The sequence below is a fragment of the Salmo salar genome, chromosome 04 (genome assembly GCF_965601325.2).
Source record: "Salmo salar chromosome 04, fSalSal1, whole genome shotgun sequence".
NCBI lineage: Eukaryota > Metazoa > Chordata > Actinopteri > Salmoniformes > Salmonidae > Salmo > Salmo salar.
In genome coordinates this window covers 19,142,709-19,170,580 of record NC_138294.1, presented here as the reverse complement: position 1 = coordinate 19,170,580, position 27,872 = coordinate 19,142,709, and the positions used below count along the sequence as shown (strand labels likewise).

At 44.3% G+C, this 27,872-nt stretch overlaps 1 protein-coding gene across 1 annotated transcript in view; it reads left to right on the top strand.

The window, feature by feature from the left end:
* Positions 1 to 527: 527 nt before the first annotated feature.
* Positions 528 to 27,872, top strand: part of LOC106602340 (ovochymase-2-like) — a 34,105-nt gene continuing 6,760 nt past the window's right edge. The window contains 19 exon segments of the mRNA XM_082974162.1: positions 528 to 771; positions 4,965 to 5,095; positions 8,510 to 8,603; positions 10,513 to 10,653; positions 11,142 to 11,239; positions 12,528 to 12,654; positions 13,953 to 14,129; positions 15,445 to 15,639; positions 17,409 to 17,502; positions 17,504 to 17,535; positions 18,716 to 18,958; positions 20,354 to 20,539; positions 22,613 to 22,722; positions 23,487 to 23,587; positions 25,066 to 25,343; positions 26,387 to 26,550; positions 26,724 to 26,876; positions 27,102 to 27,129; positions 27,594 to 27,812. Coding sequence (XP_082830288.1) covers positions 621 to 771; positions 4,965 to 5,095; positions 8,510 to 8,603; positions 10,513 to 10,653; positions 11,142 to 11,239; positions 12,528 to 12,654; positions 13,953 to 14,129; positions 15,445 to 15,639; positions 17,409 to 17,502; positions 17,504 to 17,535; positions 18,716 to 18,958; positions 20,354 to 20,539; positions 22,613 to 22,722; positions 23,487 to 23,587; positions 25,066 to 25,343; positions 26,387 to 26,550; positions 26,724 to 26,876; positions 27,102 to 27,129; positions 27,594 to 27,812 — 2,722 coding nt within the window. The 5' untranslated portion in view covers positions 528 to 620.

Sequence of the window (27,872 nt, the reverse complement as noted above, 5' to 3'; positions counted from 1 at the left end):
ATTCGGGGTCGAGTGTAGGGACAAAGTTAATAATATAAACAAGGCTTGCGTAAACACAGGTCATATACCATAGTCCCCCCAAACTCAACTCTGGACCTCGAAGCCAGTTCCACTGTGTTTTTTTCAATGTTGCGCTCGAATCAGGGACTGATTTAGACCTGAGACACCAGGTGGGTGCAATTAATGATCAGGTAGAACAGAAAAGCAGCAGGCTCTGTACCTCATAGGATAAGAGTTGAATAGCCCTGCTATAGGCTATACTGTACAACAGTGTGTATAACGGTTCTATAGTAGCCTACAACAGGTTAAGTTATAGGTGAGAGGTACCATTGCCCCTACTGAATCTATGTACAAAATCATAATGGTTTTATTTGACACTCAAAATGACATCAACTAATTTACCCTATGCACACAATAAGACGTTTTACAACATGTCCAAAAATCCTAAACAGTCAAAAACTCTCCGCACAGACACGCTCCGTATCCCTTGTCCAGGTTCAGGTGAGTCCAAGGTACAGCCAGTCTACCAAAGGTCGAACCAGACCGTGAGACGCTGGTGCACCAGAGGCAAAGCACATTTGCTCCACACCTGCACATCTCTACCACTGTGAACGGAGAGCATGGAGGAAGACTTAAAGCAGAGGCCCAAGTCCAGGGGTCTGAGTACCCTGGAGAAGAGCCTGGTACTACTGTTTGTGGCTCTGACTGGCGCCTGCATCGGACTGGTGGTCATCTACTTCACTGACAAGAACAGCGTCTCCACTGATGAAGGTGAGTAGTGTACTGCCTGTATGTTTAAATGGAGGGAAGGGAAAGGGGGGATACCTAGTTAGTTGCACAACTAAATGCATTAAACAGAAATGTGTCTTCCGCATTTAACCCAACCCCTCTGAATCAGAGAGGTGCGGGGGGCTGCCTTAATCCATATACACGTCATCGGTGCCTGGGGAGAAGTTGTTGTTGGAGGTTAACTGCCTTACACAAGGGCAGAACTGCAGATTTGTCCACCTTTTCGGCGCAGGGATTGGAACCAGCTACCTTTCGGTTACTGACCCAATGCTCTTAACTGCTAGGCTACCTGGTGGTGAGATGCTATATACTTTAAACACATTCATGTAGGCCAGATGATTAGTACTACTGTATATATTGTAAACACTTAGGAGTTGTACTATCTCTCCAAACTTCATCACTGTCAAGGAGGTGTGTGAGTACTAAACTTTAAACCCTTCAAATGTCTTTCAAATGAAAGTTTATAGCTCTACTCACACCAGGAAGTTCACCGCCTCTCAGCAGGACTATGAAACAGTGATTTATGGACCCTTGTGATTGATGGACCATTATACATTTACCATAATATCAGGCTTAGCTAAGCGTCTGGGGAGTGGGTGGGTAATGGCTGTCGGCTGGTGGTGAGTTTGCTGACAAGAAGATGAAAAGTTATGTTTGTTGTCTATTTTGTTGAAATTTCTATCACTGGACATTGTGCTCTTAATGTATCTCTGTCTCTGACAGATGTTTTATTATTTATGATTAAATTAAGCCACACTTTCATATCAGCAATAAATGATAAGCATAGAAGAATGATCTGGGTCATTGTATACCGCAATAACAAACCAACGGCATTCATTGCTGCAGTAATAATGGCATTGAATACTTCTGGCATTGAATGTGCATCCATTCTGGCTACAGGGCTAGACAGAGAGTTATATTCTAAGGGGGTTCTGTGTCTTTGTGGTACCTCTGTGACGTGAGTCACAGTGACGTCCCCTGCCACTGGCTGCACAGTGTGGCAGACAGACAGTCCGAGCTGAGACCCAGCTGTGGAGGAACAGAACGACAACAAAAGGCAAAGGTTCCTCTAACGTTGAGGGAACGTCTATAGACAAACCTCCTGCGAACCGTTAGGGATATCTGAAAGTCTAATTGGTCCCCTTGGACATTGGCATCTCATTGGTCTCACCACTGGCTACTGATGCACTGGTGCACTTCCAAGCACTGTTATGGATTGCTGGACGTATTTTTCATATAGTGTCACTCTGTCACCATAGAAAGCATGACAAATACGTCCTCAATTTGTCACGTCTGCATTTGTTTTCAACCCTCCGTTATGAGTCATTCTATTTCATCTATAGTTAGAAAACAACCCATCAAATCATCTGAGTTAAAATGTGATATAACATGCATGTTATTTTGGCTTCTGACAAGGTGTCAATGATGATCTGTTTTATCATATAAGATAGTCCACATATCTGCAACATATCTTGGTGCCTTTTTACAGTTCTGTGCTGGTTCCCAAAAAATACAGCCTTCCCCACCCCTTAAAAATGCATTTAAATCTTATGAAAATCTATGATGTTATTAACACTGTCCCACGCTACCTTGGCTCGGTTAGCCAAATCAGTCATTTCGTTCCTAAGAATAATGGCTTTCATCCATTTCTATGAGTGAGACAGCCTTAGGAGACGCGGCTGACTCCAGAGACAGCACTCACACAGTACACTGGTCTAGCATAATGCAAATACTCTCATTCTCTTTCTCTCTATTTCTCTCTCTCTCTTTCTCTCACTCTCTCCCTTTTTATTCGTCCTTACAAAATCCCTTATTCAATAAAACTTGCCCAGGAATAATGTCTGCACTATAAAGTAATGGTCGTAGCTAGTGGTGTATTGAAAGGCCAAATACTGTCTAGCATCTGTCTACATTATACAGTGCATTCGGAAAGTACTTAGACCCCTTGACTTATTCTACATTTTGTTACATTACAGCCTTATTCTAAAATGTACTAAAAAACATTTATCATCAATCTAAACACAATACCCCATAATGACAAAGCAAAAACAGGTTTTTAGAAACGTTTGCAAATTTGTAAAAAAGATACAACTGAAAATATCACATTTACATAAGTATTCTTATGATGCTACAAGCTTGGCATACCTGTATTTGGGGAGTTTCTCCCATTCTTCTCTGCAAGCTCTGTTAACTTGGATGGGTAGTGTCACTGCACAGCTATTTTCAGGTAGGTCTCCTCAGAGATTTTAGATCAGGTTCAAGTCCGGGGTCTGGCAGGGCCACTCAAGGACATTCAGAGACATGTCCTGAAACCACCCCTGTGTTGTCTTGGCTGTATGCTTAGGGTCGTTGTCCTGTTGGAAGGTGAATCTTCACCCCAGTCTGAGGTCCTGAGCACTCTGGAGCAGGTTTCCATCAAGGATATATCTCTCTGTACTTTGCTCCGTTCATCCTTCCCTCAATCCTAACTAGTCTCCCAGTCCCTGCCGCTAAAAAACATCCACGATGCTGCCACAACCATGCTTCACTGTAGGGAAGGTGCCTAGTTTCTTCCAGACGTGACGCTTGGCATTCAGGCCAAAGAGTTCAATCTTGGTTTCATCAGACCAGAGAATCTTGTTTCTCATGGTCTGAAAGTCTGTAAGTGCCTTTTGGCAAACTCCAAGCGGGCTGTCATGTGCCTTTTACTGAGGAGTGGCTTCCGTCTGGCCACTCCACCATGAAGGCCTGAATGGTGGTGTGCTGCAGAGATGATTGTCCTTCTGGAAGTTTCTCCCATCTCCACAGAGGAACTCTGTAGCTCTGTCAGAGTGACCATCGGGTTCTTGGTCACCTCTCTGACCAAAGCTCTTCTCCACCGATTGCTCAGAGTCTTGGTGGTTCCAAACTGCTTCAACAAAGGTGCTTCTAGAAAGTACTGAATCCTTATGCGATTGTGAATTTTTTTTAAATCTAAAAACCTGTTTTTGCTTTGTCATTATGGGGAATTGTGTGTAGATTGATGAGGGAAAATAACAATTGAATCAATTTTTAAATAAGGCTGTAACATAACATGTGGAAAAATTTGAATGGTCTGAATACTTTCCAAATGCACCGTATATACACCACTAGTCAACATATGGATAGATATATGTGTGTACAAAACATTAGGAACACCTGCTTTTTCCATGACATAGACTGACCAGATCCATTATTGATGTCACTTGTTAAATCCACTTCAATCAGTGTAGATGAAGGGGTGGAGACAGGTTAAATAAGGATTTTTAAGCCTAGAGACAAATGAGACATGAATTGTGTATGTGTGCCATTCAGAGAGTGAATGGGCAAGACAAAATATTTAAGTGCCTTTGAACAGGGTATGGTAGTAGGTGCCAGGCGCACCGGTTTGAGTGTGTCAAGAACTGCAACGCTGCTGGGTTTTTCACGCTCAACAGTTTCCCATGTGTATCAAGAATGACCCACCACCCAAAGGACATCCAGCTAATTTGACACAATTGTGGGAAGCATTGGAGTCAACATGGGCCAGTATCCCTGTGGAACGATTTCGACACCTTGTAGAGTCCATGACCTGGCGAATTGAGGCTGTTCTGAGGGCAAAAAGAAGGAGTGCAACTCAATATTAGCAAGGTGTTCCTAATATTTATACACTCAGTGTATATGTGTGTAAATTATATAAAAAAAATTGTACTGTATTGGTTGTATAGGGTAGTTGCTGACCATGTTGTCATTGGCCATACCATTGTATGAGGGTATGTTATTGCTGTATGTTATTGCTTTAATTACCAATTACCAATTGCTTTTGTTTAATGGGACTGGTGAAGCAATCCTCAATTCGAATGCTCTTATTAACGTAAGTAGCGCCACTATGTCATCAAACAATCTGTCGCAGCAGGATGTTCAATAATGACATTGTGTTACCCTTCCATGTTATACATAACAGCCCAATAACAAGGGTTATAATCAAAACAAATGATTCTGCCAGTAGACATTGTTTTTCCAGAACAAAATTACCCAAAGCTGTTCCCCTGCAGCTGTCACATCAACTGAATGTTCATGTAATCAATTGTGTGTGTGTGTGTGTGTGTGTGTGTGTGTGTGAGTGTGTGTGTGTGTGTGTGTGTGTGTGTGTGTGTGTGTGTGTGTGTGCGTGCGTGCGTGTGCATGCGTGGGACAAGAGGTCAATTCGGGATGCGGGGGTCCTCAGGCACTCCAGGGCCCATCGGGGGAGTTCACCAGCATGAATCACCCCAGTAGCTACGACAACGGCATGAGCTGCAGCTGGCACATCACTGTGGACCCAGGCATGGTAAGTACCACAATGCAACACATTCAAAACACAAAGACTTTTATACAGTAACCTCTTTTCCTTTTACTGTGCTCTTTCCTTCAAACAAATACACTGAACAAAAATATAAATGCAATTTTCAACAATTTCTAAGATTTTACTGAGTTACAGTTCATATAAGGATCTCAGTCAATTGAAATAAATTCATTATGGCCTAATCTATGGATTCCACACTTTAAAAAAAAGTTGGGGGCATGGATCAGAAAACCAGTCAGTATCTCGTGTGACCACCATTTGCCTCATGCAGCACGACACATCTCCTTCACATTGAGTTGATCAGGCTGTTGATTGTGGCCTGTGGAATGTTCTCCCACTCCTCTTCAATGGCGTTGTGAAGTTTCTGGATATTGGCGGGAACTGGAACACGCTGTCGTACACGTTGATCCAGAGCATCCCAAACATGCTCAATGGGTGACATGTCTGGTGAGTATGCAGGCCATGGAAGAACTGGGACATTTTCAGCTTCCAGGAATTGTGTACATATCTTTGCGACATGTAGCTATGCATTATCATGCTGAAACGTGAGGTAATGTCGGCAGATTAATGGCATGATAACGGGCCTCAGGATCTCATCACGTTATCTCTGTGCATTCAAATTTCCATTGATAAAATTCAATTGTGTTCGTTGTCCGAAGCTTATGCCTGCCCATACCATAACCCCACCACCAACATGCTCATCCACACAACGCTATATATGTTGTCTGCCATCTGCCCGGTACAGTTGAAACCGGGATTCGTCCGTTAAGAGCACACTTCTCCAGCGTGCCAGTGGCCATTGAAGGTGAGCATTTGCCCATTGAAGTTGGGTACGACGCCGAACTGCAGTCAGGTCAAGACCCTGGTGAGGACGACGAACACTCAGATGAGCTTCCCTGAGACGCTATCTGACAGTTTGCAGAAATGATTCGGTTGTGCAAACCCACAGTTTCATCAGCTGTCCGGGTGGCTGGTCTCAGACGATCCCGCAGGTGAAGAAGCCGGATGTGGAGGTACTGGGATGACGTGGTTACATGTGGTCTGTGGTTGTGAGTCAGGTTGGACGTACTGCCAAATTCTCTAAAGCAGAGAAATGAACATTACATTTTCTGGCAACAGCTCTGGTGAACATTCCTGCAGTCAGCATGCCAATTGCATTGTATTGTGTGACAAAACTGCACATTTTAGAGTGTCTTTTTCTTGTCCCCAGCACAAGGTGCATCTGTGTAATGATCATGCTGATTAATCAACTTCTTGATATGCCACACTGATCAGGTGGATGGATTATCTTGGCAAATGAGAAATGCTCAGTAACAGGGATGTAAACAAATTTGTTCACCAAATTTGAGAGAAATCAGCTTTTTGTGCGTATGGAACATTTCTGGGATCGTTTATTTCAGCTCATGAAACATGGGACCAACACTTTACATGTTGCGTTTATATTTTTGTTCAGTATACATGTCAAAACACAACTAAGTCTCATAGGCTCTGTTCAAAAGTCATTGAATAGCCTCCCTCCCTTTCTCTCTTTCTTTCTTTCTTTCTTTCTTTCTTTCTTTCTTTCTTTCTTTCTTTCTTTCTTCTTCTTTCTTTCTTTCTTTCTTTCTTTCTTTCTTTCTTTCTTTCTTTCTTTCTTTCTCTCTTTCTTTCTTTCTTTCTTTCTTTCTCTCTTTCTTTCTTTCTTTCTTTCTTTCTTCCTTCCTTCCTTAATTGAAGTAGTCACTGGTTGGATCATTGACTACCTCATGGAAGAGAGAAAGGAAGAATGGATGCATTTTTAAGAATTCTAAACTTTCAAGAGATACTCTAAAAAAGCCTCATGTCATTTCCATGACGACCACTGATCTGACAGGAGCTGAAGGGTGGAAGTAACACGCCAGACACCTTTCCATGCCCTGTCCTTTCACCCATCAGTGCACATACAGAGGAGAAGAGGACACAAGGATAGGCGGCCATTTTGGAAATTGGAAAATGGGAACCCAGTCAAATTGTAAGGAACAGGGTCTCTTGTCCTTAAAGGATATTCTGTGTCTGCCTGATAAATATTCATCAAAGGGATCCCCTTATCTTTTATTAATGCACAGCGGCTAGGGCGAATGTTTGGCAGGTGCAGAAACCATTAAGATAACGACTAAAAACATCAAATTAACCGCATCACTAACTTTGAAAGATATTGCACTTTAAAAACCAACTCTAAACCAGAATGCTTGGTTGACTTATATAGAACAAAACCTGCAGCGGAACAATGCTTTCGATCACCGTCACCACCAAAACAGATCATCATTTCAATGATCTTTCATTGGAATAGTGCTTTTGATATGAGTCTCTGAGCTGGAAGGATGTCAGGCGTAGCCATAAGACTGCATCTCAAATGGAACCCTATTAGTGTAGTGCACTACTTTTGACCAGAGCCCATAGTTCTAAATAGAGAATAGTGTGTCATTTAGGAAGCAACCATAGACAGACACCAGGGTATAACAGTACGGTAGGGAAGGCGAACAGAACAGAAAGCCCTTAGATCAGATGTAGCTATGAGACATGGGTAAACACAGCTCCACACCGTGACAGATGGCTGCTCTGCCATCTCTTTCATTCTCTCAAGCTACGACATCCGGAGAAGGAGAGGAGACAGGAAAACAAAAAACATTTTCACTTTGCCAAGCAAGCCAGACTGAGACTGCCTCTCTCTCCCCCTTTCTCTCTCTCTCTCTCTCTCTCTCTCTCTCTCTCTCTCTCTCTCTCTCTCTTCCCCTACCTCCCCTTCCTCTCTCTCTCTCTCTCTCTCTCTCTCTCTCTCTGTCTCTGTCTCTGTCTATCTCTCTCCCCCTTTCCCTCTCCCCTTCTCTCTTTCCTCCCTCTATCTCTCCCTCTCTCTCGCTCCCTGTCGTCTCGATTTTAATCTCTCCTCTCTCTTTTTCTCCCTCTCCCTCCCTCCCTCCCTCCCTCCCTCCCTCCCTCCCTCCCTCCCTCCCTCCCTCCCTCCCTCCCTCCCTCCCTCTCTCTCTCTCTCCCTCTCTCTCCCTCTCTCTCTCCTTCCTCTCTCTCTCCTCTCTCTCTGTTCCTCTCTTTCTCTTTCTCCCTCTGTGTTCCTCTCTCTCCCTGTCGTCTCGATTTTAATCTCTCTCTCTCTCTTTCTCTCTTTCTTTCTCTCTCCCTCTCTCTCTTTCCCTGTCGTCTCGATTTTAATCTCTCTGCTCTCTCTCCTCTCTCTCTCTCTCTCTCTCTCACACTCACACTCACACGCACACGCACACGCATACGCACACACACCCACACCCACACCCACACACACACACACACACACAGTCAAGCCTCCTACTAAGTAGCAGTATGTCTACTGCTCCAGTCTCTAAGACAGTGAATAATAAAAACCTGCCTGTTTGTTTTCCTCTACTCCAGGTGATCCATTTGTGGTTTGAAGACTTCTCCCTGGAGGCAACAGACCTGTGCACAGCAGACTACTTTACAATACAGGACAACCTGGGAGTCATCGGTAAGACACTGGAGACACTGGAGCCAGACTAATTAAGTGGATTAAGGCCAATACATCCAGGCAAAGGGTTTGGTAGGCCCAACATTTATTACTGAAAACTGAGGGGGAGACATATGGGAAGGTTTGTGTGTCGGAGTGGGGGGTAGTGTGTATGTGTGTGTGTGTGTGTGTGTTGTGTGTGTGTGTGTGTGTGTGTGTGTGTGTGTGTGTGTGTGTGTGTGTGTGTGTGTGTGTGTGTGTGTGTGTGTGTGTGTGTGTGTGTGTGTGTGTGTGTGTGTTCTCAAATATCTCGCTATACAGATCAGATATTGCTCCACACAGGGTTTTGAGAGGTGGGGTACAGGTGTAGGGTAGGGGATCCATCCTTGGCATGTCTTCAGGTATGTGTCACATCTCACATGGTGGGGCACAAAGGGATTCAATTCAAAGGAATGTAATTCCATTTCTGTCCTTTGAGCCTGTTCAAAACCAGTACCATACAGTCTCCAGCACATCGTACATTCATATTCAGTTGTTTGATCTATCCTCAGATCTTTCCTCCTTGACTTTATACAACTCAAACCACCAGGGTTCTCCCCACCATCACTAGCTTTTTCCCGTTTCCCCGTTTTATTACAAGCTCATTTACTTGAGCAAACATATTACATTTAAATATTTAATTTACTCTGCTTATGATATTCTATTACGCCCGTAGGTGATGGTGTGTGCTCTTCAGACTGTTTCTGACAGGATGGGAGAATCAGACACCCAGTCCAGAGGCTCTCTCTCTGTCTCTTCTCTCTCTGTCTCTCTCTCTCTCTCTCTCTCGCTCTCTCTCTCTCTCTCTCTCTCTCTCTCGCTCTCTCTCTCTCTCTCTCTCTCTCTCTCTCTCTCCTGGTCTCTCCAACTGTCCATTCTCACCTCTTAGCTGACACGCTGGGATGTCTGGCACAGCAAAGGGAGCTGGGGTCTGGAGGTGGAGTGTGAGGTGGTGTGAACTATTAAGGTGACTGTGCAAAAGCGTTGATGTTTAAACCTTGTGGATAGGACTCATTTTGTTCTGTACTTTTCTATACTTTCTATCCCGTATAGTTAGAGATTGGTTGAATGTAGATGTGAGGCAGGCCACACCATCGTTCTCAATTGTTACACTTTCCCACTGTGCCACACATTAACACATTCTTCTACTTTCACAAATGGATACAGACACACACGCACATGCACACACACACACACACACACACACACACACACACACACACACACACACACACACACACACACACACACACACACACACACACACACACACACCCACACACACACACACACACACACACATACACACATAACTAACCCTGCAGTGTTATTGCAACACCTCCTCTGGCTCTTCACTTCCTCTGCCCCTTAGCTGGAGCACAACACACCTCACACACTCACGCTCTCTCTCTCTCTCTTTGTCTCTCTCTCTCTCCCTTCCATACACAGTGTCCCCTATTCCCCACACCCTCAACACACAGCCCCACAGGACCATCCACACTCCAAGGCTATAAGGGGATTGAGCTTTGATGTCAAACCCAAATTAGAGCGTCCACGGAGGACACAGCCTATAAGCCTGGCTGGCCTGCCTCTTCACTACTCCACTTTAAGTTACAGCCCCTAACTAGATTACAGACTTTCAGAGGGAGGTTAACTGCACTGCGGAATGTCAGATTGATGTTTGACATTACCCGACTGTTTTTGTAACATCGCAACAAAAATGCATACATGCATTTATTGGAATGTATTGAACATATCAATGGTATATAGATATACTGTACTGTACATGTAGGTATGGCCAGTAGCTATTGATTTGACATAAATGGTTCTATATGTACAGTAATCCATATATTGTTTTCTTCTTTCTCTTCTGTTCTGTTTGGCTCTGCAGGGAGGTTGTGTGGGCGCTCCAAACCCAGGCCCATAGTGTCACTGGGAAACTCTATGTTGTTGTTCTTTGACACCAATGACAGAAATACAGACAAGGGATTCAAAGCAAAGTACCAAGCTGTGACACCAGAGAGTACTTTAGGTAAATAACACCATTATCAATCAACAGTGATGAGAATTATGAACATTCAGAGCTTTTCAGGGGGGAAAGAGAGAGGGAGAGGGGGAGGAAGAAGGGGAGAGAGAGGGAGAGAGAGAGAGTGAAAGAGTGAGAGAGTGAGAGAGAGAGAGAGAGAGAGAGAGAGAGAGAGAGAAAGAGTGAGAGAGAGAGAGAGAGAGAGAGAGAGAGAGAGAGAGAAAGAGTGAGAGAGAGAGAGAGAGAGAGAGAGAGAGAGAGAGTGAGAGAGAGAGAGAGAGAGAGTGAGAGAGAGAGAGAGTGAGAGAGAGAGAGAGAGAGAGAGAGAGAGAGAGAGAGAGAGAGAATGACAGGGGCAAGGAGACATAGGAGTAACAGAGAAGGAGGACAGAGAGAGAGAGAGACACAGAGAGAAAGCGATGGATGGATGGTGGGTATCCTTGAGGTGTCTGTTCAGCTGAAGTACTCTCCATCTCCATGCTCCCTGCTTCCAGAAATAGCCGGGGCTGGTGGCGCTCTCCAAGGTGACCGCGGGGATCTACTGACCCCTGGGTTTCCAGCACAGAACTACAAGAACGGGGCTCTCTACCAGGTACATACACACACTCACACACACACACTAACACACCAGGTACCTCCACAAGGACATGCCATCCATGGTACCACACACAATCTGCCATACACACGGCAGCACCTCTCTACCAAGTCGTGTATTATCCACAGCACGTTGTTCATATGGCCCCAGTCTTTCTGTGAGGTACTTTACAATCAATAGCACCTTTCTCTCTGTCTGAGGAAGTGAATAATAATAACATGGTCCGTCATGTCGTGTGCTGTATGGAGCTAAGCTGCATCAATAACAATCAATGGGGAAACGGACTCCTATATTTTGGGGTGTTTTCAAATGAGGTGCCCCTTTAGTAAATCTATGGTCACTGGGCACCATCTGAACACCGAGATTGGGGAGCAACTCGCGTCTTGTTTTGGCTCAGAGCACGGCTGAGCGCTTTGACGTCAGCTTTTGCTTGGTTTGGATCATTAGATCATTGGGTTGCATCACAAATGGCACCCTATAGCCCTTTATAGTGCACTACAGGTCCCATAGGGCTCTGGTTAAAAGTAGCGCACTATGTAGGGAAAAGGGTGCCATTAGGGACTCATGCTTGGTCCTGTTTGGCTGTGTATTATCTGGCTTGCTCATGTTGCTTTCTGTCTCCTTCTTGGCTTGGATGTTGAGGCAGATGGGCTCCTGTCCAAACCGTCACAGCCCAGGAGATATTGGATGATTTTTATTCATGACTCGTGTCAATATGCAGCGCATGCAGCCATCTGCAACCTGGGCACCCTCCAGGCAGAAAGAGAGAGAAAGAGATGGATGGGAACATTGAGGAGAAATTATGCTTAAAGCAATGTAGATGGAAATGAAATGTAGAGAAAGGACACCCTTGCCTGTTTCCTGCTGACGAGTGACTGTGTCTATTCTAGAGCTGTAACTTCTATCAGTAATGTTTTTCTTAAGGTTGTGCCTTACTTAGAAAGCCCCTGCCTTTGAATATGAATACGTTCAATTGTGTGCCAAAACTCCGCCCCCACCAGAATCTACTAGAAGGAATATCAGACTCATGTTGGTGCATATGGTTATATCAACTCTACCAACGGATTTATCTTGACATTGATTGAATCGTTGATCTTTGATCATTGATTAAATCTTTGTAATTGACTGAATGTTTGATGAAGTAATGGAAATAAAATTGACGTTTGTATTCAAATGAAATGGATGTGTTTTTGTATGAAATGGATATTTGTGGTCAAACGAAATGGATTTGTTTGTGTATGAAATTTGGTGGTGAAATGAAATAGTATGTGTATGTGGTCCACAGTGGAGGATCACTGTACCGGAGGGAGAGAAGATCAGACTGACGTTCTCCTCCTTCGACCTGGTCCCTGAGGCCTGTAGAGACTACGTAGATGTCTACGATGGTCACAAAACCGGCTCCGCCATGTTGGGTAAGACATCACTCTGTGTTATGCTAACTCTGGTATACAGCAGTTGGACTAGTATAGATACGTATAGTACAGATATACTTAGGCCTACACACCTGTTGCAGAACATGTGTAGGCCAACACTCAAAATGTACTTATTCACTAGTCTCATAATGTGTTAAAATACCCTAATTATACCCTACCCTCATAATATGGCTACACTTGTCACGTCCTGACCAGTATAGGGGTTATTTGTGATTGTAGTTTGGTCAGGACGTGGCAGAGGGTATTTGTTTTATGTGGTTCGGGGTGGTGGTTTGTTTAGAAGGGTGTTTGATTTATTATTTCCGGGTTTTGGGTTATGTTCTAGGTTTTTGTATTTCTATGTTCTTTCTAGTTTAGTATTTTCTATGTTAGGTAATTGGCTGTTGGACTCTCAATTGAAGGCAGGTGGTTGTAGTTGCCTTTGATTGAGAGTCCTATATATAGGGATGTGTTTTGTTTGTTAATTGTGGGTAGTTGTCTTTAGCACTGCTGTTATGTGTATAGCCTGCTAAACTGTTTCCTGTCGTTGTGTATTGTTTTTCTGTGTTCACAGTCTTTATTTAAAATAAATATAATGATGAGCACGCAACCCGCTGCGCCTTGGTCCTCTCTAACCGAAGACAGACGTTACAACACTCAAATATACATTTTCTAAAATAGGCTACTTTTGTTCATGGATTTTCAATTATGAGAACAGAGATTGTGACAACAAGTGCAACATCTTCAGTCCTCCAAACCCACAATCAATATATTCTTAAGTCTCACAATTTGAGCAACTTCACTAATGAACTTGTTTTAGGAGGTATAGTATCTTGATCGACATGCAGCGGGAGCACTTGGCAGTTGAAACAGGCTGTGGGGAGTGAAATCAACTATGCATACAGCAACACTCAAATTCACTTCAGGCTGCATGAATAAGATATGATGTTCATTAAAAGTTTGGGGTAGGAAGATGGAAAAATAGAGAGAGGTTCTCAAATTAGACTGGCATGTAAATGTAATCTCTACAAACAGAAATTATGCAAAATAGCAGCATTTATAGTTATTATTGAGCTTACTATGTATGTGGAGACCTGTACAATACTTTTGTGAATTAATCAAATAATAATTGGTGTCACTGTTTGGTCAGTTCAAGTGGTGCATAAGGCCTGTCCAGGTTTTACATCAGTGTACCACAAATTGGAGTTTGGGTTATTATAACTAACTGTGTAGTTTGATTAGTGGCCTAATCAAACTCTTTAGGGGTTTCTGAACAGTGAAATGTTGTTTTCTCACAGGTCGATTCTGTGGTAGTAAGAATCCAGGCCGCGTGGATTCCAGCGGCAACACGATGGTGGTGCGTTTCAAAACCGATTCCACTCTCACCTCCAAGGGTTTCAGTGCCACATTCACCAACCTCATCCCGACCACGGTCAAACCTACCACCATGATGCCCACAACACCAGCTATAACCGGTGAGTACACTACGGGGAAAACCATAGAATAACATAGAATTCTATATCTATGAGTGTACCCATAGACAATAAATCAGTTCTATATCTATGAGTGGACCCATAGACAATATATCAGTTCTGTATCTATGAGTGTACCCATAGACAATATATCAGTTCTATATCTATGAGTGGACCAGTCAGATTGCCGCATTCAGAGGTCATATGCCCCTTCTAGGAATTAGCCTGTATTTATAATTGTGATTTTCATATAGACCTAAGTACTTGGTATGCCACAGTTACAGCTGTATTGACTTTCTGCAGGTAGCCCTCCTTCCTCCTCCTCTTGACTCCAATTGAAATATGTGAGCTCTCTCCGTGGTATAATTGATTGGAATTCAGTGGCTTGCAGCAGCAACAGTATCGATGTTGTTAAACCTTCCTCACCAGAACATTTTTTTCAAAACTTGCCTCTTTTTCTAGTTTTCATTTGTTTAAATGATATAGAATGATTGATTTCATCAGCAAGATAAATTGCTAAACTATGTCCACATTGCACACAGCAGGCATACATAGCAGGCATAACTTTGCCTCTAGCAACTTCCATACTCTAACTGTGCATCCCAAATGACACCCTATTCCCCATATAGTGCACTACTTTTGACCAGAGCCCTATCAAAAGTAGTGCACTACTGTATATAGTGAATAGGGTGCCATTTGGGACGCAGGATAATGGCTGTAAATCGTTGGCTATGTTGTGAACCAGCTGATTGATGAGCAGTGTTTGTTGGTAAATAATCACCGGTGTGATATGCTGGCATAATGGTTATCGCTGCCTTTCTCCTAACATAGACACAATGATAAGAGGCTGACAGGCAGCTTAAAGGACAATTCCACCCCCAAACTATCTTTTGGTATTTGTTTCATTAGTCTATTGTTGACATAGTGCCAAAATGTTTTGCTTGTCAGCTATCAAGTTTTCAAGATATGTAACTTTCAAAGTACAGAAATCATCCCATCATATGAAGCAAAACGCAGCATCATATGATGCAAAATGTATCATACGGGGATGATTTCTGTGTTTTGAAAGTTACATATCTTGAAAACTTGATTGCTGACAAGCAAAACATTTTGGGACTATGTCAACAATGGACTAATTAAACAAATACCGAAATATCGTTTTTGGGTGGAGTTGTCCTTTAAATAAGAATGAATGCAGCTAAAACAATAGGGTGGGTGTGTCGTTTTTGTGTGTGTGTGTGTGTGCTCGAGGGAGTCTCCCATAGCCCTAAGCTTTGTCCATTCATCACTAACCCAAGCTTCATGTTCTCTGCTACAGACTCTGGCCGTAAAGGAGAGATCCATTCTATGGGATTCCCAGATGCGTATCCCGGGAATCTTCACTGCTCCTGGAACATCACAGCTCCGGAAGGCTTCCTGGTCAAACTGCACGTCACAGACATGTCCGTCACGGGAGAGGCGGGCCAGTGTGGCGAAGACAAGCTTGTAGTTTCTGACAGCCTCCAGGCGCTTGGTAAGTTACAGTATGTCCACCCAACCTGGATCCCCTGTTCATGTGTTATTATGGAGATCCAAAATGGCCCCAAATGGTGTCATAGAGTACAGACACTTTTTCATAGAGTACAGACACTATGACCCACTAGCCCTCGTATTTCCCAAACGAGCTGTTTGTCGACTGAGGGACACACACACACACACACACACACACACACACACACACACATACCCATAAACACACAACAAACAAATCAAGTAGCAGGAGACAGCAGATAAGCATATGCTGAGCAGAATGTGCCCCGTTACTTGAAATGAAAAGGGGGGGGACTTTGACTCCTGGACAGAGCGCCAAGCACCAAGCTAGGCTAGTGTGCTGAGTGTGCCAGTGCCTGTCTCCTGTCCTCAGGGCTGTAAAGCTGTTGATTAGGATCTCTCCCCAGAGAAGGAGCGAGGCTAGGGAACTGTAAATGTGACCTCCTTGTTATTCACATCAGAGAGCTGGAATCTGATAGTTTTATCTCTAGCACAACACTCTGGAGCAGAGGCAGAGTGGAGACAATAACACCTGCGGCGTGTGTGTGTGTGTGTGTGTGTGTGTGTGTGTGTGTGTGTGTGTGTGTGTGTGTGTGTGTGTGTGTGTGTGTGTGTGTGTGTGTGTGTGTGTGTGTGTGTGTGTGTGTGTGTGTGAAGTTGAGAGAAAATGGGGGGCAGAAAGAGAGAGCGGAAACAGCTTTGTTTCTGCGTTAAAGAAGACGCATCCCTTGGAAGACGCTGAAGTCATAAACTTCCTTTTGGAACCTAACACCATCCAAAGAACGCTATTTAGTGCTCTGGGGTGAAGTTTCCCCTAGGTACAGATCTAGGATCAGCTTTCCCTCCCCCAATCCTAACCTTGAGCATTAGTGAGGAAATGTTTTAACTGACCCATGATTCACGTCTCGTGCAACTTCTCCCTACACCCTATTCAGTGTGGTATTCAAGCTGATGTCAAAACATTTAGGATGACAGATCTTTCGCTCTCCTTCGGTGTGTGTGTGTGTGTGTGTGTGTGTGTGTGTGTGTGTGTGTGTGTGTGTGTGTGTGTGTGTGTGTGTGTGTGTGTGTGTGTGTGTGTGTGTGTGTGTGTGTGTGTGTGTGTGTGTGTGAGCAGCGGTCAGTTCCTTCCTCACCAGAGGTCTCTGTCGGAGCTCTAACTATCAGAACAGGCGCGACCCCCTGCCAGGGGGAGCAGGGCTCAGCAGGAGGGCATGGTTGGCCCCTGACAGCACACATTAAACCTAACAAGTACAGGAGCAAAACACCAGGCAGACAAAGGGCAATAGAAATACAGACTCCTCCATTGTAGGAGGTGCTGTCATTTCAGAACTCTGATCTCCTCCATTTAAAAAATCTATAGTTACTGAGGTAGCGTAGATGGTAGTAAACGTTGAAAGCGGAGGAGTATGTTTTCTGAGATGTTGTACCCTTAGACCTTTTGGTGACGTGAAACCATTTGATTGATGTGTCTTATTTGTCAAGGTTATGTTTACATTATGACTGCCATGTCCTTTATCGATGAGAGTACCGTGCCTCATCAGAAATCTGTCTGTTCTCTGTAATGTCTATTGAACGTCTAATGATTCACATCTTTGCTAGACCAACATTGGTATGCATGGAAATTAACCTTTGTGTATTTGAAATTCTGGTTACTACTCTTATGTTTCTATATTAGTAATAGCTCTCTCTCTCTCTCTCTCCCTCTCCTCCAATCCAATACTCCTCATTTCCATTCCTTCTCCATCCCAGGCACACACTGTGGCTACGTCCTTCCTCCTGTGGTGGTCAGTGCCAATAACAAGATGTCCCTGAGCTTCCTGTCCGACTCCCGTCTCTCTGACCAAGTGGGAGGCCGTGTATCCTAAGGACATTGCCGGTAACAATCCCAGCTTTCTCCGAATACACAAACACACACACACACACACACACACACACACACACACACACACACACACACACACACACACACACACACACACACACACACACACACACACACACGCACACGAACATGCACACACATGCGCATGCACGTGCAAACGTGCACACATGTAAATCTGTACGCACACACACAAAACACACACACACACACACATACACACCTGAGGCACCTTATATCGCTGAGGCAGCTCCACTACTCTCTAATAATGACCAGCCATAAAGTGAACTTTAGATCCCCGGGACGTATTTATGACAGGAGGGACGTCATAGAAGGAGAAGTATGAGCGGTAAGTACTGAGAAAGCACAGGTCAGAGTACACTGGTCAAACGAGGGAAAATGCTTTGATCATGATTAGAATTGACCAATCAGAGGGCTTGACATTTCAGTTGTGAAAGGGCTGAGGAGGCCAGAAGGAGGATTTGTTTTTTGTTAAGTCATTTGTTCTGATGTGGTCGCTTTAACGTTTTCAACTGCTGTTTTACCTTGGCGTTTTTTTGGCATTATACTACAGTTTTTTGAGTTATCAGACATTTCAGTTTATGGATGTCAACACCCAAGGTTTTGGACGTCAACGCCCACATTTAAAGAGATATCAAGATGTATGGTAAGTGGATGTATTAAACGTTTATTTCCGTTACAAACTCCACGGACCCGCTCCATCTGAGTAAACAGACATACACTCCATCTTTAAATAAACAGGGAGAGCCAGATACCAGGGCTGATCGACCAGCTACATTAGGGTGTATTGCATAGGCTTGCACTGGCTGTTTATCACTGTGACACACTGTGCTTACTACTGAGTAAATTCTACTCTGCTCTCTGGCTAATGTTGAGGAGGCTGCAGCTCATCTACTCTAATCTGTTTATTTCCCGTCTGCTCACTATCATCATTCAGACACACACACACACCCACACAAGGACGCATGCATGCACTTACACACACACACGCACTGAACCATGAATGGACATGCACACGCACACGCACACACCACACACACACACACACACACACACACACACACACACACACACACACACACACACACACACACACACACACACACACGCATGCATACAGTATGTACACACACTAACCCCCACCTTCATTCCACAGCGATCCAGGGATGCGGAGGGGCCTCCCATGAGTTAAAAGGGGTTATTAAGTCTCAGAACTGGCCTACGAACTACAAGGCGGCCAGCGAGTGCATGTGGAGTGTGGAGGTACCCAAAGGGAAGACCATAACCCTGACGTTCACCCACTTCGACGTGGAAGCCAAGGACATTTTCACTTCCAAATGCTTGGATAACATGGTGGCATACCACATCTATAATGACGGAGCTGAGAGTACAAAACACGGTGAGTACAAACTATGGTGATTTTAAACATTTGATTGAATGTTGATTGAATGGTGCTGCAGCTAGTGTACCATCAACACATTGTTACCCAATTTTATGAAAGGTTATTTATAAATAAAATGATAAGTTACAGAGTAGTAGTAGTATTAGTAGCACTAGCAGCACTAGTAGTATTAGTAGTAGTGGTAGTAGTAGTAGTAGCAACACTAGTAGTAGTAGTAGTAGCAGTAGTAGAAGAAGCAGTAGTAGTACAGATGTAGAATCTTAATTTGATTGCTTAATTTGATTGCTATAGCAGGAAAATAATCCTGCAGCAACAGGAAATGTGAATTATTATGTGGATTATAATGAATGTATATTTTGTAGGGGTTGATACATTTTCCATATGGGAAAATGAAGTCTGAAATTTCAAAGGGGAAATAACAAACTTCCGAAGCCTTTTTAAATCTCCAAATACAGCTCAAATCCATTTTTCCTGGAATAGGGTGATGAAATTGTCAGGACTTCGGCCGAAGTCGGTCCCTCTCCTTGTTTGGGCGGCGTTCGGCGGTCGACGTCACCGGTCTTCTAGCCATCGCCTGTCACGCCCAGACCTTAGAGAGTCTGTTTTATTCTCTATTTGGTTAGGTCAGGGTGTGACTTGGGTGGGCAAATCCATGTTTATATTTCTTTGTTGGCCTAGTATGGTTCCCAATCAGAGGAAGCTGTTTATCGTTGGCTCTGATTGGGGATCATACTTAGGCAGCCCTTTTTCCCACCTGAGATTGTGGGATCTTGTTTTTGTGCTGTCTAGCCCTGCAGAACCTTACGGTCGGTTTTTGCATTTTCTTGTTTTGTTGGTGTTCATTATTAAAGGAAATGATGTACGCCTACCACGCTGCATGCCTACCACGCTGCACCTTGGTCTCCTCATTCAAACGACGAGCGTAACATCGCCGATCCACCTTTCATTTTCCATTTGTTTTGTCTTTGTTTTCTACACACCTGGTTTTCATTCCCCAATTACATGTTCATGTATTTAACCCTCTGTTTCCCCCATGTTTCTGTGCGTGATGGTTTCTATGTTCATTCGGTACGTTATGGCTGGTTTTCGACGGGTGCTGTTTTCACCCGTGCGTAATTGATTACCGTTTATTGTTGGTCAAGTGTATTGTTACCTTGTGCCTTTTATTTTGAGTAAATTACGTTGCTCACTCATTCTGCTCTCCTGCGCCTGACTTCATGCACCAGCTACACCCACCTTCTGACACAAATTAAGATCCTACATCTGCAGCACTGGTAGCAGCACTGGTAGCAGCACTGGTAGCAGCACTGGTAGCAGCAGCACTAGTAGTGTTACAGAAGTAGCTCAACTGACTTGCAAGTGATTTTTGGTGTTGTTGTTTTTACTTACCAGGTCCATGGTGTGGTGACCGACTCCCAGCCACCATCACAACTAAGGGCAACAAGTTAGTGATACGTTTCTATACTGACTTCTTCGTGGAGGCTAAAGGTTTCAGGGCCTACTGGACTACAGACACCACCCAGCCTCTACCCACTGAGCCCCCTGTACAGCCCAACCCCTGGGACAACAACACCGTAGGTAGGTACCTTACCCAGCCTGTTCCCACTGAGTCCCCTATACAGCCCAAACCCTGGGACAACATCACCGTAGGTAGGTACCTTACCCAGCCTGTTCCCACTGAGTCCCCTATACAGCCCAAACCCTGGGACAACATCACCGTAGGTAGGTACCTTACCCAGCCTGTTCCCACTGAGCCCCCTATACAGCCCAAACCCTGGGACAACATCACTGTAGGTAGGTACCTTACCCAGCCTGTTCCCACTGAGCCCCCTATACAGCCCAAACCCTGGGACAACATCACTGTAGGTGTATACAGTGCCTTTGGAAAGTATTCAGATCCCTTTACTTTTTCAGCATGTTGCTACGTTACAGCCCTGTTCTAAAATGTATTAAATGTAAAAAAACTAAAAAAACAATCCTCAGCAATCTACACACAATACCCCATAATGACAAAGTGAGAATTTTTGCAAATGTATAAAATCTTTGCTATGAGACTCCTTGAGATGTTTCTACAACTTTATTTGGCGTTCACCTGTGGTAAAAATCAATTGATTGGACATGATTTGGAAAGGCACCCACCTGTTTATATGGTCCCACAGTTGACAGTGCATGTCAGAGAAACTAAGCCATGAGGTCAAAGGAATTATCCGTAGAGCCCCGAGACAGGTTTTTATCGAGGCTCAGCTCTGGGGAAGGGTACCAAAACATTTCTGCAGCTTTGAAGGTCCCTAAGAACACAGTGGCCTCATCATTCTTAAATGGAAGAAGTTTGGAACCACCAAGACTCTTCCTAGAGCTGGCTGCCCGGCCAAACTGAGCAATCGGGGGAGAAGGGCCTTGGTCAGGGAGGTGACCAAGAAGCCGATGGTCACTCTGACAGAACTACAGAGTTCCTCTGTGGAGATGAGAGAACCTTCCAGAAGGACAACCATCTCTGCAGCACTCCACCAATCAGGCTTTCATGGTAGAGAGCCCAGACGGAAGCCACTCCTCAGTGAAAGGCACATGACAGCCCGCTTGGAGTTTGCCCAAAGTCATCTAAAGACTCTCAGACCATGAGAAACAAGATTCTCTGGTCTGATGAAACCAAGATTGAACTCTTTGGCCTGAATGCCAAGCGTCACGTCTGGAGGAAATCTTGCACCATCCCTACGGTGAAGCATGGTGGTGGCAGCATCATGCTGTGGGGATGTTTTTTAGCGGCAGGGACTGGGAGACTAGTCAGGATTGAGGAAAAGATGAACGGATCAAAGTACAGAGAGATCCTTGATGAAAACCTGCGCGAGAGCACTCAGGACCTCAGACTGGGGCGAACGTTCACCCTCCAACAGGACAATGACCCTAAGACCATGTAACGCCCCCCAAAAGCCCTTCAGGTGGCCAGTCTGTAGAGTACAGTAGAATCCTGGCTTTATTTCAGCTGATCTGTCTGTAGGATACAGTAGACTCCTGACTTTATTTCAGTTGATCAGTCTGTAGATCACAGTAGAATCCTGTCTTTTTTCTGCTCATCCATTTGGTTCAATTCTCCGTGCCCAGATGTGTAGTAAAACTAGATTATTTGGTGAAGCTGTAAACACCGTAGTACGTTCCAAATGGCACCCTATTCTCTATAGTGCATTGCTTTTGACCAGAGCCCAATAGGGTTCCAGTCAAAATTAATATACTATTATCTGTACAGGGAATAGGGTGCCATTTTAGGATTCAGACAGTGTAGTATGAAGTGCCCTTAGTGCAGCAGTTGCCTTCTGGTTGTCTCTTACCCTTTGCCCTATTCTTTACCCTTTGATGGGCCCCAGGTGGCCGGGCCCCTGCCAAGCCAATTTCTGAAATCGAGTTTTACAGATGGACTGTGCATCGTGCTGCCTCGGGGGGGGTTTCTGGTCGGGCACAGCCGAGAGGAGAGGAGAGGAGAGGAGAGGAGAGGAGAGGAGAGGAGAGGAGAGGAGAGGAGAGGAGAGGAGAGGGGAGGAGAGGGGAGGGGGGGAGGGGATGACTGTGGGAAAAATTCTTACTGCTATCAAAACAATAACCCTGTAGTCTTATCACTGATGTCAGATAAGATAACAACTGTTCTGTCCTTTACTCTAGAATGGCCAACCACGTGTGGCAAACCCACCATTCCCCCCACCATCCACACCCGCATCGTCAATGGAGAACCAGCCAACCCCCACTCCTGGCCCTGGCAGGTGTCCATGCAGGTGAGACACTGTCTGTCTAAACTCTATTTAGGATCATTTAGATCCATCAAACACTGTTATTCTAGAATCAAATCCAAAATGGCTGCCTGGTTGCCAACATGTCTTAGACATATACCCAGAACCAAGTCACGTGATCATCCATCAGGGAACATCACAAATGTGTCAACTATTTTACAATAACAAGTGAATTCATTTACTCAACATCTCATCTCTCAAGGGCAATATCACCTATAGGTTTTGAATGAGATTCTCTGTTATCATGATGCAGCTACACTAGCCCCAGGGGCAAGACTTCTTTCAGTTGGGACATGTTTGTTAATTGACATCATCATTACATGGATCGGATTACACACACACCCTGAGACTGCACACACACACACACTGCTAATAAAACTTAATGAGATGAGTCCCTTCAGCTCAACCTCATCATTATTTAAATCAACTTTGATTATATCAGAGGCATCGTCATACGCTATGCTTGTTTGTGCATATGTGTGGTTGTGTGTTTGCGTACTGTCTGTCTCACAGGTTTGGCCTTTAGAAGACAAATAGGCACGACTGGCTCACAATTGAAGGAATAGTTCAAACAAATTACAAAATTACATATTGGTTTCCTTGCCCTGAGAGCAGTCTAGGGACATGGCCCATAGCATGGATTGGTGTCTTACCTTGTCCATAGACTGCTTACAGTGTAAGGAATCCAACATGTCATTGAATAATTTGGGTGATCTATCACTTTAAAAGCTGATGTTTTATTTTCCCAGGTTTGGCCTAGCAGTTAGGGGACGCCCAAGTTCTTCCACATCTGCGGAGGAACTCTCATCCATAAGAACTGGGTCATGATAGCTGCCCATTGCTTCATACGGTGAATGAACTAGAGGTTGAGTCCCAAATGGCACCCTATTTAGGGCACTACTTTTGACCAGGACCTATAGGAAATAGGGTGCCATTTGAGATGCATAGGCCCTGGTCAAAAGTAGTGAAATATATAGGGAAAAGGGTGCCATTTGGGACATAGAGACAGAATTACTAGAACAGACATTCCCATTCAAGTCAACGGTCCATTCCGTGTTGGGCGGTAATTCTATTTCTATAAATGTGCACTCCCCTCGACTGTGTCACAGGTACATATCACCGTACATGTAGGCCAGCATGTCCCTATGGTGTGCACAAAACAAGACGATTTTGGCATACATTTTTACCTTTTGAGATTTTAAAATGTACCTTTTACATTTGATTGAGCTGACACACTGTTGTGAAAAGTACCCAATTGTCATACTTGAGTAAAAGTAAAGATAACTTAATAGAAAATTACTCAAGTAAAAGTCACCCAGTAAAATATTACTTGAGTAAAAGCCTAAAAGTATTTGGTTTTAAATATACTTAAGTATCAAATGTAATTGCTAAAATATATTTAAGTATAAAAAAAAAAGTTAAAGTATAAATAATTTTACATTCCTAATATTAAGCAAACCAGACAGCACGATTTTCTTGCTGACATAATTTACAAACGGATCATTTGTGTTTAGTGAGTCTGCCAGATAAGAGGCAGTAGGGATGACCAGGGATGTTTTCTTGATGTACTTGAATTGGAAAATGTTCCTACCCTGCTGCTAAGCATTCGGAATGTAACAAGTACTTTTGGGTGTCAGGGAAAATGTATGGATTAAAAAGTACATTATTTTCTTTAGGAATATAGTGGAGTAAAACTAAAAGTTGTCAAAAAAAATCTATAGTAAAGAAAGGTACAGCTACCCCAAAAAACTACTTAAGTAGTACTTGGGATGTGAAAGTATTTTTGCTTAAATACTTTACACCACTGAGCTGACATTACGTAATATTGTTCTGTGTCTTGTTAAGTAAACAAAACAGAAAAGTATTTTTAGACCATGAAAGTTGAGAAAATGTTCCTCCCTGTGTCTGGAGCCTATTATCTTAATGCAGACAGGCAGTTCTTTGGGACGCCTATGCCTCTGTCTGTCACAACCATTACCTAGTTCCTTATCTAAGGCTTGTTACAGGGCTGGTGCTGGGTCTTGTTAGTCCAATGAATGTCTCCAACTGTGTATAATGACCCACAGAGTTAATTCTGCCCTGTCACAGAGAACCATGCTGATAGATAGGAATTGATGGTATGCTGCTAATGCCAGCAAACTCTGTACACTGTAGGTTTTTCTGTCAGTTGGTGGTTGCTTTTGTACATAGAAATAGATCCTTTAAAGGGTATATCCCCAAGTCAAATATTAAAATGTCTATGATGTAGTTATAGGTGGTTGTGTTATGGAGGATGTCTGTATGAGTGTACAAAACATTAGGATATATATGATATGTGACTCTCTCCAGGTACGCTGACGAGCTCCAGCGCTGGAAAATGTGCCTGGGTAAACACAACCTGACGTTCACAGAAGACACGGAGCGCTGCTTCGGCGTGACGGGCATCTACCGCCACGAGGGCTTCAAGTACCCTATGTTGCCCACGGTGGAGTTCGACATCGCCCTCGTCAGGCTGGGTGGGGAAGTGACCCCCAGCGATCAGATCTCCTACTCCTGCCTGCCCTCCCTGGAGGAGGTCCTGGAGGTGGGCAAGAAGTGTTACGCCACTGGATGGGGAGATGAGACTGGTGAGGGGTTGTGGGGCTTTGGGACGTCCACGATTTGCTGTGACCTCTTTTGTCTCATATGAGGAATTGTATATGTCCCAAATTCCTCCCTATTCCCTGTATAGAGCCCTATGGACCCTGGTCAAAAGTAGCACACTGCATAGGGAATATGGTGCCATTTGGGATGCAGGCATTGTGTAGTGCAGATAGAATCAGTGTTATGCCACCGGCTGTGGAGATGAAGACTAGACAGGGCTTGAGATGTTTTGTGATGTCTGCTATTTATTGTGACTCCTATTGGAGGACACCATGATATTGGAGCCAATTGGAGGGGTAGCCCAGACCAGCGCCTATCAACCCAACACCTTATGCAAAGTGATCCAAATCTCTTGACGAGGTTGCTAGGGATTGGGTTAAGGGTGCTACAATATGCATTGTGCAGATAAGTGGGATACAGTCAGAGCGAGATAGGAAAATTAGGTCACAATCCTATCAGAAAAAAACATATGACTCTTCCCTTCCACAAATATATACAAGCACGTACAAGCTACAACAAAATACAACAATCCATCCAACCACCATAATTAATTCCTTGACCAGTTTTCCTATTTCCATACTGCCAAACCTGGTTCGTTCTTCCGGTGCTTTCACCCCCTCTGTTGGTTAACAATTGAAAATACATCCACTGAATTTCAACCTTGATCTCTTTGCACACTTCTTTGGCTGCGTTCACACAGGCAGCCCAATTCTGATCTTTTTTGGGTTCACTAATTGGTCTTTTGACCAATCACATCAGATCTTTTCAAATCACATCTTTTTCAGAGCTGATCTGATACCAACTAGTGAAAAAAAGATCGCAATTGGGCTGCCTGTGGAAACACAGCCTTAGTTTTCTATGAAAAAGCTTCTAAAAAGGATTAGGCTAAAATAAATGTCAAGCACTATCAGTTGATAACAATAAATTAACTGGAGCAACTCATTTATTTTTAATCAGGCGATTCCATGAATACCAAAGTAGCTGAGGACCAAACAATAAATGAACCGGTTCTATCTTTTTTAAGCAGGTGATTCCATGAATGCCAAAGTGGCTGAGACCCTGAACCAGGTGTCCCTGCCGGTGGTGCCCTTCAACACATGTAAGAAGATGGACTACTGGTGGTTCCAGGTCAAGACCTCCATGATCTGCATGGGCTACACCTTGCCTGACGAGCTCAAGTCTGTCTGTCAGGTACTCAAGTGGGATATATACCCGCATAGTATTATACTGTATAATGCAAAAAATTATCCATTGACTTATGCAGTGATAACATGATAGAAAAAAACTATTTGATTAATGATGTCATGTTTGTGTTGATGATGTCATCAATACGAAGTGCTGTTGACCCTCGTCATGTGACACAGGGGGATTCGGCCGGTCCCCTGGTGTACCAGGACTCTCCCAACTGTCCCTGGGAGGTGCACGGCATCACCAGCTTTGGTCCCAACGGCTGCATCATGGACAAGAAACCCTCTGGGTTCACCCGTGATTCGGCCTACATCCCCTGGATGGAGAATGTCATCCCCTGGATGGAGAATGTCATCCCCTGGATCCCCTGGATGGAGAATGTCATCCCCTGGATGTAGAATGTCATCCCCTGGATGGATTATGTCATCCCCTGGATCCCCTGGATGGAGAATGTCATCCCCTGGATGGAGAATGTCATCCCCTGGATGGAGAATGTCATCCCCTGGATGGAGAATGTCATCCCCTGGATGGAGAATGTCATCCCCTGGATGGAGAATGTCATCCGCAGGGACATAACAACCAGCACAGTAGGTTGTTTGTTTTATTGAACCTTTATTTAACTAGGCAAGTCAGTTAAGAACAAATTCTTATTTACAATGACATCCTACCCCAGCCAAACCCTAACCCGGACGACGATTGGCCAATTGTGCGCCACCCTATGGGACTCCCAATCACGGCCGGTTGTGATACAGCCTGGAATCGAACCAGGCTCTGTAGTGACACCTCTAGCACTGAGATACAGTGCCTTTGACCGCTCCGCCACTCGAGAACTGGTTCCAACCGGTCTAAATCGGTTTCTAATATCAAGCTTTTTGGTTGATTTGGAGTGGTGTGACATCTTTTTTTCAGCTCCTTTCTCTCTCTCTCTTTCCCTCTCTTTCCGACCCCCCTCTTTCTCTCTTTGTCCCTTCTTGTTCTCCCTCCTCATCTCTCCTTCTGTCCTCCCTTCAACTTACTCCCCATCCCCTTTCCTCCTCTCTTTGTAGCATCTGGCTGCGGCGGGCCAAAGGACATGACTGGCGAGAGCGGCGTGTTGTCCAGCATGGGGCACCCGGGCAGCTACAGTAACGGTGCCCACTGCCAGTGGCACATCAAGGTGCCCGATGGTAAACTGGTCCACCTGCACTTCCACAACTTCTCCCTGGAGGACACCCAGCTGTGTCTCAATGACAAGGTCACCATTAACGACAGCTTAGCCAACCTAGGTAGTACAGCCGTATGTAAGGGTCTTTGGTGTGTGTGGGAGGGAGGAGGGGGGGTAGGTG